Genomic DNA, 15092 nt, shown 5'->3' on the forward strand with positions numbered 1-15092 from the left:
TACCTAGACTTTAGTAAAGTTTGTGACAATGTTTCCTACAGCATTCTCCTGGAGGAACTGGCTGCTCGTGCCTTCGACGGGTGTACTTTTCGCTGGGTGAAAAACTGGCTGGATGGCCAGGCCCAGAGAGTGGTGGTGAATGGAGTTAAATCCAGTTAATGGCTGGGCACAAGGGGTGCTCCCCAAGGCTCAATATTGGGGCCATTTCTCTTTAATATCTTTATCAATGTTTTGTACAAGAGGATCAAGTGCTTTCTCAGTAAGTTTGCAGAAGACACTAAGTTGGGCAGGAATGTTGATTGGCTTCAGGGTAGGAAGACTCTACAGAGGGATCTGGACAGGCTGGTTCAACGGGCTGAGGCCAATGGTATGAGGTTAATCAAGGCCAAGTACCAGGTCCTGCACTTGGGTCACAACAACCCCATGCAACACTACAGGCTTGGGGAAGAGTGGCTGGAAAGCTGCCTGGAGGAAAAACACCTGGGGGTGTTGGTCGACAGCCAGCTGAATATGAGCCAGCAGTATGCCCAGGTGGCCAAGAAGGCCAACAGCATCCTGGCCTGTATCAGGAATAGTGTGGCCAGCAAGACTAGGGAAGTGATCATCTCCCTGTACTCAGCACTGGTGAGGCCCCACCTCGAGTACTGTGTTCAGTTTTGTGCCCCTCACCACAAGACAGACATTGAGGTGCTGGAGCATGTCCAAAGAAGGGCAACAAAGCTGGTGAAGGGTCTAGAGCACAAGTCTTAGGAGGAGCAGCTGAGGGAACTGGGGTTGTTTAGCCTGGAAAAGGAGGCTGAGGGGAGACCTTATCACTCTCTACAACTACCTGAAAGGAGGTTGTAGCGAGGTGGAGACTGGTCTCTTCTCCCAAGTAACAAGCAAGAGGACAAGAGGAGAAATGACCTCAAGTTATGCTAGGGGAGGTTTAGACTGGACATTGTGAAAAATTTCTTCACCAAAAGAGTTGACAAGCACTGGAACAGGCTGCCCAGGGAAGTGGTTGAGGCTCTGTCCCTGGAGGTATTTAAAAGATGTGTAGGTGTGCTGATGGATACGGTTTGGTTGTGGACTTGACAGTGCTAAGTTAGCAGTTGGACTTGATGATCTTAAAGGCATTTTCCTACCAAAACAATTATTCTATTCTATTAAATACTTGTTTCAGCTTAAGCAACATTTTATTAATTGTATTGATGTGTCTAAGAGGTTGTGTGACTGTAAAATAACTGCATAATAATACTCTTTAATTACTGAAATTGTCTAGGCTATTTAGAAACAGTTTATCAGGATTCTACGTTAGATATGTAAATGTGTGTGTAATTATGCATCTCTTTCAATGCTACTTTGTTTAGTCTTTTCTGCTCTGGACAAACTTTTACTAGCATCAACTTAAGACCAAAGTTTACTACTTGCTTTTTCAGAAAGCCTGCCAGCAGCAATAGAAAACACTTTGGTTTGCCTGTTTGAGCTTCTTGCCTTTATTTTAAGCAAAAGGGAGAAGTGAGAAACAGGCAGGTACGACATAAGAAAGGAAGTAGAGAGAAGAGGTCTGAGCAGGAATGCAGATTCCCATTCCAGCTGATGTTCACAACTGCCACTTCCAACAGCTGTGAGAAACCTCTGGGTTTCCCTCTTGCAGTGTGTTTACAAGGAGTAACGGAGAGCAATCCGTGTCATAGTAGATTTTGGAGATTGAGAAAGAGAGTGTTACAGTTGCAATAGGAAACTTCCAGATCTGTCCTGTCAAGGTAAAATAGTCTCCCAAGTGGGATGAAATGTAAAATGCTCCGTGTTTTTTTTGTGGACCAATGTCCACCATGCTTACTTTGGACCAGCGGTTTCTCATCACATCTCTTACCTGATGTGTTGGCTTGATTCTTGAGAATTGCTGCTAAATGTTTTAGCTGGGCTAAACTGTTTTTTCTTTCACATTTGGCAACTAATCGAAGCTTCTGACCTCACACAAGTTTTACTCTTAAGTAGAGAACAGACAAACTTTCCTGTCTCTCTGATAACCAGGTATCTGTTGAGGTGAATGTACTTTTTGCACTAGTTAAAGTGGATATTTCTGTCAAAAAATGGTTTCAATAAACCATGGACATTTCAGAAAATTTGTTAATGATGTGAGCTAGTCCAGTGGCTCAAATTTCTGGGGGAAAAGAATGTACTTTCCATGTTTTAACTGGTTTTAAATACCTATGCTGAGCATTGAAGCTCTAAATTGAAGTTTTCAGTTCAAATTCTATTTAATCGAAATGACTCTTCTCTTTCTGCATTAAAAATTAAGTGCTGTAAGTTGAGGAAAGAAAGTCTAATTTCTGTGCCAAAAGTGATGACATCGTTTCTTTGGTTTGATTTTTAACTGTGGCGCTATTGACACAGCAGAATGGGAGGAGGACCACTACTAAGCCAGTTAAAGCAGGGATTTTTGAAGAGCAGAAACATTGGTTGAAATATTCCTCCAGTTCTATTTCAAAGCCTAAAGATCTTAATTTCTCCCTCAGAAATACACAGGAGTGCTCTTCTCTTAAGTTTTCTTAAAATTGAGAGGCTTCATTGCCTTGAGTAATTCTACCCTAAGATGTGCTCTCCTCAAGTGCTCTCTTCTGCAAAGAGATCAGTATAAGTTTAATGTGACTTTTTAAATTATTCTAATGCAAATGCTTCATGTGATAACTGCATGTACAGTAGGCTTGTCCTCTGTGGGCAATTTGAAAGTTAGCGGAAAAAATACTATCTTTTTTGGCACTGTAGGCTTTGGTGTATAGTAGCTGTATGTCTTCTAGCTGTCTAGATGAATTGCCAGAAGCTTGCAATAGGGGAGGTCTTAATTCTTTGCTTTCCAGGAATGCATACACGTTTGTGATTTATTGCTTCAATGCTGGGTGCTAGTGACGAAGCCATCTTGTACATCCACCATTTGAGAAACAGAGCTAGATAAGGACTTCCTAATCTGATACAGCAATTGTAGGGTTGGCATGGGCTTTGTTTTTCTTCAGAGTGAATGAGGTCAGCATGGCACAATAATGTTTTGTTTCACAGCAAGCACTAAGTGTTGATGTTATGGGTGTGTTATATCGAAAAAGCTGCAGGTCCTTGGGATTTTGTAGAGTGGGCAAGGGAAAGCAGCACGTTGCTGTTCGCTCTCTGATTCCAAGAAGATAAAGGTGGTGTGATTTACGATACACGTTGCAGATGTTTACTTAGGTGTAGAGAGGCCTTTTCTATAGGCAGAGGCCTAATTTTAGAAGTTTAGGTAGCAATGTAACTTACCTCTCTTCTTCTAGCTTGATTAATGCTGCACGGAGTACAGAATTACTTGCTGAATTTGCTACAGGTGTATGCTAGCTGAGTTTATTCCCTCTGAAGACAATCAGGCCTGTTCAGACTCTACCCCTAATATTAAATAAATGATATGTGAAGAAATCATCACTCCTGTATGTTACTGCGTAACGGTGATCAGTATTGTGACCTGTTAGACTGTAATGCTTTTTCAGCATAGACTCGATATACAGTGTTTTCTAGTACTGTTAGTTTCTAATACAATGAGAGTAGTGTCTTCTTTAGGTTTATTGTCATGGATTCGAACAGCTTAGCTTTATGTAGTCCTGAAGGAATTCCTTTGGGATTTGTTTTTTATTCAGGCTACTAAAGGTGATGAAAACTGAGTTGACATAGATGGAATTTTTCATTATCTTCATGGTTTGGTAGGATGTGGTTCTGTGTTTAGCTGGCTCAATATCATCACAGCTAGCTTTATTTTTCAAATCCTGAATGTTACAATCCTTATGACTTCTCATTAGAATAGAAAGCTATTTTTCCTATGAGCAAGACCAGGATGCTACGGGAGCTTTAAAAATAAAGGGAGAAGTGGACTTGTGCCATGCTAAAGAGGAGACATATGGTAGCCTGTTAGCCTGTGCATTTTCATTGAAAATATGCTCATTTGCTTAGATTTATTGAATGCTTTTAATGTAAAATAAGCACTCTGGTTCCTTATTCAGTTGCATAAAAGGTGTTTATGACATACTGCAGTGATGATAATCCAGTGACTTTTCTGAACTTGCCTATATTTTACACTGACTTCTTAGGCTGTTGTGTACTAAGACAGCTACCAAAAGTGGCAGGAGTTGATTATAATCTCACCTTCAAAGAAGATATTTCATTCTTCCTAGGTAGATATAGTATGTATATGAATATAACAGATAACTGCTTCATGATGAAGGCTGTCTGCTAAGCATGGGATGTAAATACTATGTTTAAATGACAGGGTATTATGTCTTTCAGATGTCAACGGAAACAATGGCGGATAGATTTGCCAGCCACTAGCGTGGTGATCACCTTTCATAATGAGGCAAGATCTGCTTTGCTTCGAACTGTTGTCAGGTATACCTAAGAAAGACTTTAATTATTTTTATTTTATTTTCCCCCTAAAGGCCATTCATTTGTGTCAGATAATAGCTTATGATAAGGAAGGGAGGCAACAATCCATTATGTCTTTCTGAACTGTTTGCAGAGGGAAAGCTGAGCCTTAATTTCCTTCATGCCTCCGGTTCTTACATTCTGAAATAGCAGCATTAAACAAATAAAATCCCTCCTGTTAACTGCAAATGCATGAAAATGTGGAACCGATTACTAGAAGATGTTTGGAAGTTGGCTGTATAACTTGTTTGAAGAAAAACTCGGGGAAGATGGATTCTCACGGGATGTTTGACCTAAAGCATCTGCAGGACTTCCATGTTACAAGTTGTCTAATCCACTCATTTCTGGAGGCTGGAATTCTGGGGGGAATGATTCTATGTGTGCCTCTCTTCACGATTCTTTTCTGTAAGAATAAGCCAACATTGAAGATAGCATCCTTGGCTAGGTTCTACTGTGGTTTAATGAAGTAACTGCTTTTATGACATTATTGTAGAAAATTAAGACTGCTTGGTTTTGAATACCCTTATTTTTAATCTGTTTCAGTGTCCTTAAAAAAAGCCCATCACATCTTATTAAGGAAATCATACTGGTAGATGACTACAGTAATGATTGTAAGTACTTTTACAGGATTTTGACTTTGTTTATTCTGGTAAGACTTTCTGTAAATGCTAGTAGGTGACTTGGTTAAGAAAGGTTAACGTGAATAGGAGTTTGCAGAGACTGATCTAAAACTAGTTATCAATTCTTTCATATCTGTCATTGTGGAAATGTGAAGAGTTCTAATAAATACTTCAAGTGTATTTTATTGCTTCCTGCTAGCTGAAGGAGTGGAGTATGTAATTGAAAATAGCCTTAACATACTAAACCCATGGTGCTTGCGCCAAGTGTTTTTGTAGCACTGCTTTAAATGAATGCTGGTCTCCATCAGTCTCTTGGAAAAATTCTTACTGAATCTAAATTAAGTTAAGGTTTTATAACTACTAGGGTATCATAATACAAACTTCAACAATTGAAATGGACCTCTGAGTAATATTTCTTAAAGGAAGTTAGTGTCTACACTTGCATTGTTAGCTTATAGCTAGCTTAGGGTAGGTTTAAGCCTTAATGCTGTTAAAAAGAGAACTTTCTTATGTGCAAAAACATCAGTTTGTTTATTTTTTTTAATCCTATAAAAGTGTTTTTTTCCTTATGCAATGTAGAAACTGGCTAAAGTAAGCAAAGAGAATACAATCAAATAAAAATTTCAAGAGTTTAAAATTAAATTATGTTTAAATAACATAATGAGGGTAGCAATTTCTTAGCCTGGTGACTTTCCTTAATTTCTGGTGAGACAAGCAGGTGGGTTTTTTTTAAGCATGTATTTTATATGTAACTATTTATGACCATAAACATTTTCCACTACAAAGCTTTTGTTTTTCTTTGAAGACAGCCTCCCTTATGGTATACAGTGTTGGATATTAAACTGGTTCTCATAACTTGTTTTTTTTTTTTCTTAATTTTTTTTTTAAAGCTGAGGATGGTGCTCTCTTGGGAAAAATTGAAAAAGTGCGGGTTCTTCGAAATGATCGCCGAGAAGGTAGGCTTTATCTGGGGGAAGGAAGATACAAATTCCTCTGTGCTGCCTTCTCTGTTAATCTTCATCAAGACTTTTTAAAGGAACATTCTGCTATATATTCCATATTGGAGGGGCAATTTTCACTTTATAAATCAACTTACTAATGTAAGGAATAACAACAAATGCATTTGTGCACATCAAAACAGTAATCCAGTTTAATTCCATATTGTTGTGTGTGCAGTTGCCCGTTGTTGGCTTTTACTGACTTGAGAAATTGCTTTTCACCCTTTCCCTCTCCTTTTTCTTACTGTACTGAATCCTCAGTTAACCTGCTTCTGTTGTAAGTAAAGTCTCACTGTAAACTGTATGAATGTTTGAAACGATCCAGTTTAAAAAATAGCTCTCCTTTTTTGCTGGTTCCATTACTAGAGATCATTTTAAGGATCCAGTTGATGGACAGCCCGGCACACAGTTTGTTTGGCAGACTTGAGAGTGTTTGGGTAGCCAGGAAGGCTGGGACCATATATGCCAGTTTTGCTGAAGCCAGTCTGCCATGTAACAAACTTGTCTTATGTTTTTTTGTTTTCCCTTTTGTTGCTTTGTAAATTATTGTCCCATGTCACTGAGCCCTTCAGTTAGCAGCTTCCTGGCTACGGAGCTTAAAGTATTAGATACAGGCAACTGTTATTCTACAGCTGTTTGAAATAATAACTGAGAGTTGACAGTTGAAATAGCTGACTGAGTTAGCAGATATGTGCTTGTTTATTTTTATAGGTGCTGTATCTTCTAGGCTGCCAGCCTGGCCTAGGGAGCAGCTAGAATCATTAGATTGTCAGAAATTGGAAATGACATGCACAAAACCTGTGTTGTCCTGTAATTAGTAATTGCAAACTGATGGGCTCTTAGTGTTTAAATATTTTGTTTGGGATGGGATATACTTGTGAAAAAAGGCTTGTTAGGAAAGTAGGCCTCTTAGGACATGCATGGCTGCAGGGTTCTGAGTAAGTTGATATCATTCCCCTGATCAGTACAGCACTTAAAGATGGAGATAATAGTACTGGAAAAATGGAATGAAGTAACAATTTTTTTATTTTTATTTTTTAGTAATTTTTGGTAATTACAAATATTACCTTTATAATGTATACACAGATGAACTGAATTTTCATTCATACTTAAAAATATGCATCAGTGTATCTGAAAATGAAATTTTCAAGGTAAGTTTTAAGACAAAAACCAAACGCCAAAAACTCACCAAACCACAAAACAAGAGAGTCACAAGAATCATAGGAGAAAGACAGTTGAAAGAGGTGGGGGGAAGGCTCTCAGAGATGAATTAATGAAGCATGGTTATTTCTGGAAGGAGACGATAGAAGAATGGACAGACTGTGATGAGAACTGGGAGACGTGGGGTAGGGGGGGCAGCAAAAAGGTGGGGGGGCTGAGTTAATGATGGTGCTTTCCGCAGTTCTGTTGTAGAACTGTAGGAAAGGTGTTTGGGTTTAGGACTCACCTCGAATAATGTTTATAAGTATAAATACTGTTTATTGTAATGCAGACCCAACTGTACTTGTGTATCACTCTTTTCAAAAAGGTACTTTAATTTTTCTACTTAAATCAGATTGAAACCTGTAGGCTAAGGTGCAGTAGGTTGGAAGCTTGCAGGCTGTTTGTTGTGAAGTCATTTCACTGAATTGTTAACTAGATTCTCATTTTGACATTGGAACTTGTGTGTTTGTCCTGTCCGAGTTAAAGTAATTTAATTCATGATTAACTTGGAATGCAATAGTTTCTCACTACTGTAGATTGTTTTCCTCAATAAATACTTTATACATTTTATCTTTACATCTCAGGCTTGATGCGCTCCCGTGTCAGAGGGGCAGATGCAGCACAAGCAAAAGTACTGACCTTCCTGGATAGCCACTGTGAATGCAATGAACACTGGTTGGAACCACTTTTGGAAAGAGTAGCTGAGGTTAGTAGTGTTCTTCTAAAGTAATTTCCTAAAGGAGCGGCTTTTAAATTTTAAAGCCATCTGGTTTATACTACATTAATTTTATGCATTTTTCTAAGGAAGCTTTTTCTCTGAAGTGAGATGATGGAGATGATCAGAGAGTTTCGTGATTAAAACCCACTTTTTGTTCATTTAATCTGTGAACACAGGAACATAAAATGTGAATATTTATTATTATCTTTACGTGCAATTCAAATATAGGCTTCTTTGGTTCTTTAGGGACCTCCTCTGTAAGCGTTGAAGATCTTTAGAGCAAAGTATATTTCTTCTCAACCAATATTATCTCAAAGTAATTCAGTTTACCTGAGTATTTATGTCTCATTAAGATTCAGTGTGATAATAGGAGAGAGGCTGAGCTGTGAAACTAAAATTTTCATGGAAATTGGCAGGGACTGTGGGCTCTCAGCTTCTATGAAAATGACGCTTAATCTGTGTCCCAGAAAAGCAATTGAGAGTATTGAGAGTGAAAGTATACTGTTTTCTCCAAGGGTTGGTTATACTTCCTCTGGAGGATCTAACTGAAGTGGTAAGTGAATCAAGTGTGATCCTAAGAAGCACTGGGGAACACTCAAGACAACAGGGTTTTTCTTCTTTCTTTATTGCATTCTCTCTCTGGTAAACTCCTCTTCCTGGAAGGGCTTTCTTTCAAAATGCTCTGGTCAAAGTGGTTTTGCTAAATTACTCTGTCTTGTTAATGCCCAGTTCTTTGCTTATCCTCCCTACACTTCCCTTTGCATTTCCCCCAAAAAGGAGGGGAGGGGTATAAGGAAGTTAAATCCTTATACTCAGTAGGTTCTCCATTGGCATCAACTGATGACTGATTTTCCTTATTCTGTTTGGTTCTATGATGCTTTACTGTGTATTCCAGAAATACTGTAAGTCACCTGAGACACATCAGCAGTTAAAATCCTATTTTGGAGTAGAAATAACTTTAATCAGCCCAAACCTGGAGACTATTAAAATACCTAGAGCCTACAAAGCCCTTCAGCATGAGTAACATAGCACTTCCTTCTATTTTTGTGGCCCTGTAAAGTGTTGCAGTCTCAGAAGGGTTGGGGAAATTTCTCTATAATTATTAACTAGGCAAATAAACTTGAAGGCATTAAATACATCTGAGAAAGAAGTGGAGAATGCTTGAAGCTAATTCATAAATGGATTCTAGGATGTGGGAACTGTTTTCAAGCCTTTTTGTGTAAAAGGTTTGAAGCATCTACCCGTTTGAGAAATCAGAAGAGAAATGGTAGTTTTGGTCAACAAAACCCTGCTTTTAGTAAGACAACTGTGTTGCTTGTCAGGGCACACTCATTTAGCTTTCCGAAACTGATATGGGATATGAAAAAGCATTAGCTTTTCATAATAACAGAATGTAAAGCCTTTTATTAAATTGCTGACAACTTTGTGAAGATCCAGCATTTCACATGGTATACTTGGTGGGAGAAACTGGTGCATGTTTTGTGTTGTGTAGCAGCTACTTTTGAGCAGCACATGAATTATTAGATCCTTCAAAACTTGCTCCTCATAATTGTCACTGTGATACATGCTAATCTTATGTGCCATTGAATAGTTTTCATCTGTATGACTACAGTTTTCCATTGCTAAAAGCTTGATGTACTGTTAAATAATTGATGTGGAATTCCAGTTTACCTTCATCTGGGGAGATTCCCAACCAACAGGTATGGGGTTTGATAAGGTAGCTTCTAAGCTTTCTGCTTGTTCAAATAACTAAGGCAGTGACAATGTTTATGTATAGTATATGATAGTTCTTTGTTATTTTAAATGGATTGGTTTTGCTCACAGTGCAGACGGTATGTTACTTGATCTTAATTGGCAGCATTTTCTTCATAGAATCATAGAATCGTCTAGATTGGAACGGACCTTTAAGGTCATAGAGTCCAACCATTAACCTAGCAGTGCCAAAACCACCACTAAACCATGTCCCTAAGCCATCTACCCACCTCTTAAATACCTCCAGGGATGGTGATTCAACCACTTCCCTGGGCAGCCAGTTCCAATGCTTGATAACCCTTTTGAAGAAATTTCTCCCAAGTAACAGGCAATAGGACGAGAAGAAATGGCCTCAAGTTGCACCAGGGGAGGTTTAGATTGGATATTAGGAAAAGAGACCTACCTCCACCTCACTACAACCTCCTTTCAGGTAGTTGTAGAGAGCGATAAGGTCTCCCCTCACCCTCCTCTTCTCCAGGCTAAACAATCTGGATAGTCTCAGTGACAAGAAGCTGAACAGATACAAACTCATTTCTGCTCTGACCTCAAAGGTAACTTTTTCAGGTCAGGGTTACTAGACACTAAGAGAGTATTTTCTGATGAGCTGCTGCATCTGTGCTATATGTAGTGGAAAGCGTAGGGAGTTTTTATCTTTTCCTTCCAGAATTGTCCACTTGGCATTTGATTCTGTCAGAGTTTTCGGGGATTAGTTGTGTGTGTTACAATATAAAAAACTTACAGCTTCCAAGAACAGTCTGAATAGAATCAGTTCTACAATACTCTATGTGCTGTAACCACTTTAGAAAGCTGTGTCTTTGACCTCTTGCTTGTGTTAGGAGCCCCTGAGGCATCACGCGCTCCTCTTCAATTGAAGGATGAACCATCCCACAGTTTTCTTCAAGATGATTTTCTGGTTACGTATCTTTGTCTATTGATCATACTTGCTTAACATTCCTAGAGGGGTCTGACGCTGCTAAGAATTTTTCTTCAGCAATTTGAGTAAAGGCTTAAAGCAGAAGCAACATACGTACAAGGTGAATATTTTAGAGTTCAGAACATTCAGATAACTGTGTAACCTGGAGCTGATATATCTTCTCCCTCTTTGCTCCCTCCTGGAGAATGATTTTCTGCCTGATTCCCTAAGGCTATATTTTAGGACTTCTAGATTTTTTGTGTGTGTGCATTGGTTAAGGAAGATTAAATGAGGAGCCATTGGAGTTTAACCCTTTGATTGTCCCAAAATTTCAACATAGTGATAAGTACACACAACCTTGAAAACATTGGTAACAACTAGCTATTTCATGAGCATTTGTCTACTTGGCTTTTTCCATTTGCAATTTCTAATCACTTTGATGTTCTATTCTTATAATGCGTCAGTTATATGAGAAAAAGAAAAATTGGAAGATTCTGGTGCAGAACTGAACTGATCTGTTTTCATAGCATAGCTGCAAATCCTATATCACTTTTAGGAAGGTATTTTTAAACAAAGATGATCTTAAAAGGAAGAAAGACCTAAAATTAAGAATTGAGATGTGGATTGCTTTTTCATATCTGTCTCGGATTTTGTGACCTTGAATGCGTCAACCTTTAAGTGGCACAATGCTGAAAGGGAAATATTTATATTTTCCTCTTGAGACTGTTGTGAAGCTTAATCTTTGAAGTGTCTTGAGATTTTTAGAGGGGGGAGGAAGCAATGTATTCAGAATCTTGAGGATAATTTCTGATGGTTTATGAGAATAATATATAATAGTCAAAGTCTCTAGAGCATACATAACCTCCTTATGAAGTATTAAAATTAAATATTCTGCTACAGATTTCCAGGCACTACAAACTTGCAGTATTCACAGGCTATTTCTTTCCGTTATCCTCACCAAGAAGCACATGGTTTTCCAATTGTATGTTCCATTATAAATTATGGCATCATCCCCCCAGAACGAAACAGGAGATTACAAAAAGAAGAGTTCCTTTTTGCTTGTGTTTTTGTTCCTAAAATGCACATAAGATTTCTACTTTAATATCACACTATGGATAAATAAGTATCTGGCTTTAGGATAATTTAAAGGGAACATCTGCTTTTTAGTATTTTAAGTGAATGAACGCCCTGTACTTTGGAGCCCACAAGCTCTTTTTGGCAGTTTCTGTGTTAACAACTTTGTAGTGCCCAGCAAAGCATCACCTTAAGAATGTGCAAGTCTTGTCTATTTTGCTGCTGAGCAAATCTGTTATTTCAAATCATGGAAGGAACAGTATGTTTCCAAGCTAACAAAGTGGTGGTTGTACATCAAACTGAATGCTCACAACCTGGCTCTTTGTCTGTTGGAGAAACAACTGTAAGTTGTTTAAATAATACGTTAGGTGTAGCAAGTGGTGTTACTGTGGTGTCACACTGACATTGATAGAACTAATCAGACCAGCAGTAAAAGCCTGAGGAATTCCCAAAGGTATAGAGACAGCATGATACCCGCTTACTCAGTGCAGTGGACAGAAGTTGGAGTCTAACTGAAGCTCCAGCTAATGTGATACCTGATAGCTTGGGCAACTTTTACCACAACATTCGACTGTGCGAAGTACAACCACCTGAGAAAATGCACATTTTTGTCAGAAAAGGTTTTTAGAGATGGGCATAGATGTATAAGATCACGGAATCACGGAATCTTCAGAGTTGGAAGGGACCTCTAGAGATCATCTAGTCCAACTCCCCTGCTAGAGCAGGATTGCCTAAAGCACATCCCTCAGGGCTGCATCCAGGCGGGTCTTGAAAATCTCCAGAGGAGGGGACTCCACAACCTCCCTGGGCAGCCTGTTCCAGTGCTCTGTCACCCTCACTGTAAAGAAGTTTTTCCGTGTATTTGAACGGAACTTCCTATGTTCTAGCTTGTGCCCATTGCCCCTTGTCCTGTCGCTGGGAACCATTGAAAAGAGCCTGGCTCCGTCCTCCTTAAACCCACCCTTTAGATACTTGTAAACATTAATCAGGTCCCCCCTCAACCTTCTCTTCTCCAGGCTAAAGAGTCCCAGCTCTTTCAGCCTTTCCTCATAAGGGAGGTGCTCCAGTCCCATAATCATCTTGGTTGCCCTTCGCTGGACTCGCTCCAGTAGTTCCCTGTCCCTCTTGAACTGGGGAGCCCAAAACTGGACACAGTACTCCAGTTGTGGCCTCACCAGTGCAGAGTAGAGGGGGAGAATGACCTCCCTCGACCTACTGGCCGCAGTCTTCCCTATGCAGCCCAGGATGCCATTGGCCTTCTTGGCGACAAGGGCACACTGCTGGCTCATGGATAATTTGCTGTCTACCAGGACCCCCAGGTCCTTCTCCTCAGAGCTGCTTCCCAGCATGTCCGCCCCTAACATATACTGGTGTTTGGCATTCTTCCTTCCCAGGTGCAGGACCCTACACTTGCTTTTGTTGAACCTCATTAGGTTCTTCTCTGCCCAGCTCTCCAGCCTGTCCAGGTCACGCTGGATGGCAGCACGGCCCTCTGGAGTGTCGGCCACCCCTCCCAGCTTGGTATCATCAGCAAACTTGCTGAGGATACACTCTGTCCCCTCGTCTAGGTCATTAATGAATATATTGAACAAAATTGGTCCAAGTATTGACCCCTGAGGGACACCACTCGTTACAGGCCTCCAACTGGACTCTGTGCCGCTGATCACAACCCTCTGGGTTCTGTCACTCAGCCAGCTCTCGATCCACCTCACTGTCACCTCGTCTAGCCCATACTTCCTCAGCTTCCTAATGAGGATGTTATGGGAGACAGTGTCAAAAGCCTTGCTAAGGTCAAGGTAGATGACATCTACAGCTCTCCCCTCATCCAGCCAACCCGTTATAACATCATAGAAAGCTATCAGATTGGTCAGGCATGATTTGCCTTGGTAAAAGATGTCTCAGTTTCATCTAAGGAAAGAAGGAGAAAAAAAGGAAGGGTAGTTTCATTTTTGTGTTTCGTGCTGATGGATATATAGTGAATAACTGGATATCTTCTAATTCATCAGTCTTCAAATAAAGGAGTTTTTTAATTCTGTCACTGTACATAGAATGCCTACAATAAGCTCATGGGTGCATCTGAAGTGCTTTAGTGGTGTAGGGGAGGGCACACAAACACAGTATTTTGCAGTTAAGGTGCAGTAAGTCATAATTGGCTCTCAAGTACAACACAGCAAAACTGTATGCTTGCCATTAAAAACACAGACTTGGGGCTACAGCTAACAAAACCATGAGCTAAAGATGTGATCGATGAGGGAATAGGACAGGTTGGTCTCTTTGTCTGTGTTTCCAGTTTGCTTTAGACCAAGCTAATTAATACTTAGTAGCAGACCTGATTAGATTTTATGTTGTATCCCTCATAAATGCAGATATTTGGCCCAGGTGATATAGCTGCAGTGATACTTAAAAGGAATATAGAAATCAGTAATGAGTCTTCAGCTTTTGGCTTAGTCTTCAGTTTGGATTCTCTTGAATTCGTCTTTTGGCTGATAAGAAGTTAGCGACCTTTTGCTGACTCAGGCAGAATGACCTACTAAATGCCAACTGTGGAATTAGGGCTTATTAAAATCAGCACAAGTTGAATAGTTAAGATTCAATAAATTACAATGGGTGTTTGATGTCGTTATTGGACCAAGCAAAGCATTTGACTAGGAGAGTGGCTTATAAATCTCACGTTATGAGCTCAAGCTATTCTTGTACTAGTTTGGTTCCAATCTGTTCTGTATAATACTGATTAGCAAGAGGGATGCTTTGCTTTGCTGAGCCACTACTTAGAATATATGTATTGTTGTTTGAAGACATACTTATGAAGTAAATTCTTAAAATAGAGATGTTAAGGTTGGTATGGGTTTTTTAACTATGAGACCTGTTTCTCTCTAACAGTTACCAAAATACCTCCTGTTTATTCAAAACATTTTTTTATATTCACACGTTTGGTGTTATACTGTTCTGAAGTTATCTGTGCTCTCTGAATGATGTCGAATTGTGGAGCTCAAACTTTTATTTTGAGCTCAATCAAAATGTTCCATCAAACTACCATAGAAGTTATGCTCCAGTGTGTAATTGTAACTTTTTTTTTCCCTCTTAATAATTGATGGAGACAAACTGGCTTAACCATGATACTGCATTTCTAATATTAGATGAGTCTTTTTTTAGAGTACTGATGTCTTGTGATCCTACTGGATGATGCATGTGGAGTTGTTGGAAAGATTTTTATTTTTTCTTAAACTGCTTTGCCAAAAACATCAGCTGAGGTAATTAATATTGCTCAGAGTAGTATACGAGACCATGGTTCGACAGAGGAATGTAGTATCTGTACCACTGGAATCTTGGCTGCTGGAGATTAATAGCATTCATTAGTTTAGAGGGGAGGGGGTTAGGTTGTCTTTCCTATC

General features: G+C 39.4%; 1 protein-coding gene across 1 annotated transcript in view; it reads left to right on the forward strand.

Moving 5' to 3' along the window:
- Positions 1 to 15092, forward strand: part of GALNT2 (polypeptide N-acetylgalactosaminyltransferase 2) — a 98939-nt gene that overhangs the window by 61523 nt on the left and 22324 nt on the right. Inside the window, exons 4-7 of the mRNA XM_054195727.1 lie at positions 4288 to 4386; positions 4966 to 5033; positions 5933 to 5998; positions 7828 to 7949. Of these exons, the coding sequence (XP_054051702.1) occupies positions 4288 to 4386; positions 4966 to 5033; positions 5933 to 5998; positions 7828 to 7949 (355 nt within the window). The remainder of the gene's footprint in view (positions 1 to 4287; positions 4387 to 4965; positions 5034 to 5932; positions 5999 to 7827; positions 7950 to 15092) is intronic.

Source organism: Rissa tridactyla, chromosome 3 (assembly GCF_028500815.1).
Source record: "Rissa tridactyla isolate bRisTri1 chromosome 3, bRisTri1.patW.cur.20221130, whole genome shotgun sequence".
Lineage (NCBI taxonomy): Eukaryota > Metazoa > Chordata > Aves > Charadriiformes > Laridae > Rissa > Rissa tridactyla.